The sequence below is a fragment of the Macadamia integrifolia genome, chromosome 4 (assembly GCF_013358625.1).
Source record: "Macadamia integrifolia cultivar HAES 741 chromosome 4, SCU_Mint_v3, whole genome shotgun sequence".
In the NCBI taxonomy this organism is placed as follows: Eukaryota; Viridiplantae; Streptophyta; class Magnoliopsida; order Proteales; family Proteaceae; genus Macadamia; species Macadamia integrifolia.
In genome coordinates this window covers 31,383,153-31,388,788 of record NC_056560.1, presented here as the reverse complement: position 1 = coordinate 31,388,788, position 5,636 = coordinate 31,383,153, and the positions used below count along the sequence as shown (strand labels likewise).

Sequence of the window (5,636 nt, the reverse complement as noted above, 5' to 3'; positions counted from 1 at the left end):
GCTCCCCTCACCTTTGCTGCCCCTGCCATGCACTCCACTGCTGCACACCCCCACACATTCCTAACCCTGCCTCCCCTGCTGTGCATTTCTCTGCTGTGAGCCACATCCCCCAACCTCATCCCTCCTCTAGCCTCTAGTCCAAGTCGGTGGTGCCTTAGATGCTCATGTCTAATTTCATGGACTTCAAACCACCCTTCTGTGACCATGCCCAGGCTCTCCAGCACCACCACTTTTGTAGGAAACTCTGAAGAATGTGAGCTCTACAGCTACATACATAAAAAAGCATGATCTAATTCACAAATCCAAACGGTGGGTGCCTTCCTGTGGATGGTGGAAGCTAAACACATATGATGCCTTTGACCCTTCTAGCCGCTTATGTTCAAGAACCAATTACAGGAGATGCCCAAAAATGGAGTTACTATAAGCACTAAAGCAAGGACTACAACTTGCAAAGCAACTAGGATTGTCTCTTCTTCTGGTGGAACTTGATGCAAAGCATGTGGTAGGATGGCTTGAATGATCAACAATACAAAGAATGGCCTTGGCAGCACTTTAATAGTTTTTTTTTTTTGGTAGAAGCAGCACTTTAATAGTTTTATCTCTTGTTTTTAATCAAGAACTTATTAAGGTTATGTTTGGTATGTATTCTCGAAATAGATTCTGTGTCTAGAACATTTTCTGAAGTGAGAAAGTAGAGAAGAATCAAATTTCAGAATGCATTTTAGACCTGAATCTATTCCAAGAATGCATTTCAAACACAACCTAAGACTTTGATTATGGGGAAGTGTTTCTTGTGGAGGGAGTGCAGTTCTTGCACATGTGCGAGGACCAATGGAAGTGAATGAGGAAACATCTACAAATATATCATTTTCCTTTTTGTAGGTGGTGGGTTAATCATTTCGCAGCCCATGTGTTTGGGGTAAGGGTCACACTCCCCTACAAATTTTTTTTTTTTTTCCTTTAATTATTTTTCTGTTAAGGAAAAGGAAAACTATCTGGTTTCATAGACTTTGTGTCCAAACACAAGGGCGTGTAAAATTACCACCCAATCTTTTATGAAATAAAATATTTTCTTCATTCTATTGCCTTTATACAAGCGTTTTTCATTGACCTTCACTCGGTACAGCAACCACCCGATTGGGCAGCAATCTCTTGCCCTTCTGATAATTACATATTAATAGATCTATTGCTTGCCATCACAAATGGTTAATAGGGACAAATCATAAGCTATTTGGAGATGTTGTGACGTCCAGCTTGAAATTGCTGAAATTATTGCTTAGGATTGTAATACGAACGCCCTATCTCTTTAGTATTTTCAATTATTTCTTATTCCATTGGCCGTAAAGGAAAAAAAAAATCAAATTCAAACGTATAACTGCTATGAAGTGACTATTTTCCTCATTTTTTGAGTTATCCATTTGATTTCAATCATTCTTCAAATCATTGATATTAATTAATTTTGCCACAAGTCCAACTATTTTATAAATTTGACATATGAATAGAGCTCCTCTCAACTTCAAAAATTACAAACCCCTCCGGATGTGCCATGTGATAGATATTAAGGGATTCGGCTCATCTGTACCACACTTTTGTGTTACACATCGTGTAGCACATACTAGATGATTGACATGTGGTTATATTGAAATGAATGGTGACGATTCCGAGGGGGTAGGGACACATTTAGTACGTGTGTTGCAGCGTGTATTTTGAAGGAAATCAAAAGAATACTTAAGAGGGAGGGATCGCAGAGAAGAACCAAAAGGAATCTTCTCCCTGTGAGTCTTTTCCATCGGCGATTCTTCTCCCTGCGATTCTTCTCTGTTGGCGATATCTCAGGCGATTTTTCTCCTTGCAATTATTTTCCTTTACTAAAAACCAAACAATGTACACAGATAGATTCTTCTTCCTCATACAATCCAGGAAGATATATATTGAACCAAACAAAACCATTACAGCTATTGAAAGCAAACTTCACAACCAGAGGATATCTAGAAATGAATATAAATGCTAAAAAGTGAAAAAGATCTTTTAAGATGCCTAATCTCAAAAATCAAAGATCAGAGTTGGAAGAATAATAGTTGGATAAGGTTTCTTAAATTGATTAGAAAACTAAGAGATAAACAAAATCTGAATCTTGTAATTAGTTAGTCAAATAGATAGCAAGAATCAACAGAGTTAAATTAATGCTTAACCCCAAAAATGGAACTATAACTAACCTAAAAATTAGACTAGAAGATGATTCTAACAGAATAGCAATCACAGGGAAGACAATTCAGAAAACCAAACTTATATGAGATGGAGGGATTGAATAAGCCTTCTTGAGATATCGCCGGTGGAAAAGAATCACCCGAGAATCGCCCGAGATATTGCCGGCGGAGAAAAAAGGAAGTGATTTACCTACCTAAGATATTGCCGGCGGAAAAGAATTGCAAGGACGAGGATCCATTTGGTTCCTCTATGCGATTCCTTCTATTCTTTTGATTTCCTTCAAAATACACGCTACAACACAAGTACTAAACACATCCCTCCTCCCTCGGAATCGTCACCGTTCATTTCAATATAACCATGTGTCAACCATCTAGTATGTGCTACACGATCTGTAGCACAAAAGTATGCTACAGATGAGCCGAATTCGATATTAAGTCGGTAAGAAATTCTTGTGTGCATAGGAAGCACAAGCTTAAAAGAAAACCTTTTTTTTTTCTTATTGTGAAGAAAGTAACTTCTTTACTTGCACTCCAATACATCAATATTGGAGCCTTTTAACAAAATGCTAGTTTTCTAATGCATAAAGTTAATTGCTGCTAATTATTTGATGATAGGAAAAATATTGAAGCAAGGTCAATACTATAAATCTTCATTGCCCTTATCTTTTTCTTTTCTTTTCTTTTTTTTTTTTTGGGGGGGTGGGGGGTTGGGGGGGTTGGTATGGTTCATGCTCTAGACAAATATTGTGTTTCTATATCACACAAGCATTCATAGAAATTCTCACAAAGAATGATGTCATTGATTGTTTGGTTATGTTCATGTCAAAAAATTCATATGTGAACCTTAGGAACTTGGTCAAATAAGGGGTAAAATGTAAAAGTAAATTTTATAATGTCATTTTTTTGATAGGTTAAAATTTCAGTTTCAAATTGATACCCTTAGTTGAATGTGATCTTTAATCAAGTCAAGGGTAAAAAGCAAAAGTCAATTTTCTAACATATGAGTTTTTTGTGGGTAGGTTTCAGTTTTGTTTTGGGTTATAAATTGACACCCTTAGTCAACTGTCACTTAGGAACCTTGTCAAATAGGAAAAATAAATAAATATTAAATTTCTAATGTGTGATTTTTTTTATTTCAAATTCACACCATTGGTCAATTGTGACATAGGAACCTTGTCAAATAAGGAGTTAAATGTAGAAGTTAAATTTCTAATATGATTTTTTTAGTAAGTCCCAATTTTTGGTTTCAAATTCACACCCTTTGTCAAATGTGACACTAGGAACTTTGTCAAATAAGGGAGTACAAAGTAGAAAGTTAATTTTCTTATAAGTGATTTTTTTTTTTTGGTTTTGACAGATTTCGATTTGGATTTCAAATTGACACCCTTAGACAAATGTGACCCTTAGAAACCTTGTAAATAGGGGTTAAAAAGTAGACTTCAACCTGCATGGTCATCATCATGGTAAATACAACTTACTATAAATTAAAAAAAAAAAAATCACTTCATTTTGCATAGGACGTCAACCAATACTTTTTTCCCATGAAAAAGCCAATGAGAACGCACACAAGGGCACCAACATACAAGATTTTTTATTTTATAGGAGTCATGCAATAAATTTGTGTATCTGTGTTTGGGTGCAAAGGCCATACATGACCAAATAATTTTTTTCTTCCATTTCTAATATGTGATTGAATTACTTGTGAAGTAAGTTATGAGAAAAAAATATGAAAGACTTTTTAAGAGAAGATTGGTGTTGTTATTTTATTTTTAAAGGCAATTTTTTCCCATCTGGGTGACAATTTTTTATTTTATTTTAAATGTAATAGGTGTTACATGCAAAGTAATGGTGCTTAATAAAATGAATGCATGTAATTAGGGGAATCTAGTTATTATTCAATATAAATATATATTTATTCCTTAATGACCTAAGATTATGAGGGAAATTCATCCACCTGTAGATGAGCTGTCTCCATGGATTCTGAACCAATTCTTTTCGAATCGGTTGATATATACTTGATTTTTTGGTTTAAGCTGATTTATATTTGATTTCTAGGGTTTTAGCTGATTCTTGACTGATTTCAACTGAATCGAAATTGAAATCCATGAAGACCCGCTGTCAATTTTGCTTACTTGAACAATGGTTTACTGTAGGGGTGTCAATTCCGGGCCCGCATTGATAGGCCCAACCGAGCCTAATACATTTATTGCCCGGCTTGGACCGACCCGATTATTAAATTTGTCGGGCCTAAGTTTGGCCCATTTATAAATAGGTAGTACACGGTGCAAGGGGTAAGCCTGATGTGCCTCCTGACCGGCCCAGTCTATTTACAAGCCCGACTTGGACCGACACATTTAGTCGAACCGTTTATATTAGTATTTTGATTTTTTTTTGGATAGAATAGGGCATATATTGATATTTTATCAAATTTTGACTATAATTAAGTATAATATCTTTTCAAAATTGTTAAGGATTTAACAAAGTAAATTAAAGTATCTTAAATCTAAGAAAATTAATGACTATTTAAGGCCCGTTTAAGGCTTTATTGATACATTATCCCCGTTTAAGGCCCGATTATAATCCAATTAGGAAATTCCCGATTAAAGCTCAAAACCCGATCAAGCCCGACACAACACCAATCAAGATCGATTCATTCCTTAATTAGGTAGATGTTGGTCCGAGGAATAGGCCCGACTAGGCCCAATAGAGATAGGCCTGGCCCAATCAATTGACATCCCTAGGTTTATTAGTCAAAAATTTAGAAAAAAATAATAAACCCAAGGGGGTAGCTGAGTTGACAAGAAACCTTCCCCTTAAGAAATGTGCGATTCTGAATTTGACTCTTTCTACCTCCTTCCCTATGAAATCAAAAAATTATGCCCTTTGGTGCTATGGTGAGTATCATTACGTGCTGGAACTTGAAATATTTTGTGCCACGTGTAAGATAGTGTATCCTTGAGATTACGCCACTTCAATGTCTACACAGCCGTGTAGCAAACGAGCCACAGAGAGAGAGAGAGAGAGAGAGAGAGAGAGAGAGAGAGCGAGCGAGCCTCAGCCGTCGTGTCAAGGTTGTCCTAAAAAAAGGGCGTACGTACTCAAGCCCAGCGTCTAAACGCTATATAACCTCTCTCTCTAACCCACTTCGCGTCTTCGTTTTACCTCATTTCTCTCCGATCAGAAACATCTATATGTGATGTTGAGGTTGTGGAAATGGTATCAGAAATGTTTGACTGTTCATCCGGTTAAGACCCAGATCATCAGCTCCGGCTTTCTCTGGGGTGTTGGAGATGTTGCCGCCCAGACCATAACCCATTCTACAATGAAGAAATGTCGTCTGAACTCTGTGAGTAGCCATTAATTGAACCGTAAGGGCCTAAACTGTTCTGATTTTACTTATGGATTTTGTTTCGGCAATTGGTTTTGATT

At 36.5% G+C, this 5,636-nt stretch overlaps 2 protein-coding genes across 3 annotated transcripts in view; both read left to right on the top strand.

Annotated features, from left to right (window-relative positions):
- The window catches only part of LOC122076700 (rhomboid-like protein 11, chloroplastic), a 10,727-nt gene that overhangs the window by 3,294 nt on the left and 1,797 nt on the right, over nucleotides 1-5,636 (top strand). The gene's annotated exons all lie outside the window — the stretch shown is intronic.
- LOC122076701 (protein Mpv17) overlaps nucleotides 5,321-5,636 on the top strand; it is a 14,242-nt gene continuing 13,926 nt past the window's right edge. The window contains exon 1 of one of the 2 annotated variants that reach the window (XM_042642154.1): nucleotides 5,321-5,553. In XM_042642154.1, coding sequence (XP_042498088.1) covers nucleotides 5,404-5,553 — 150 coding nt within the window. In that variant the 5' untranslated portion in view covers nucleotides 5,321-5,403. The remainder of the gene's footprint in view (nucleotides 5,554-5,636) is intronic. The other variant, XM_042642152.1, reaches the window with a different exon arrangement.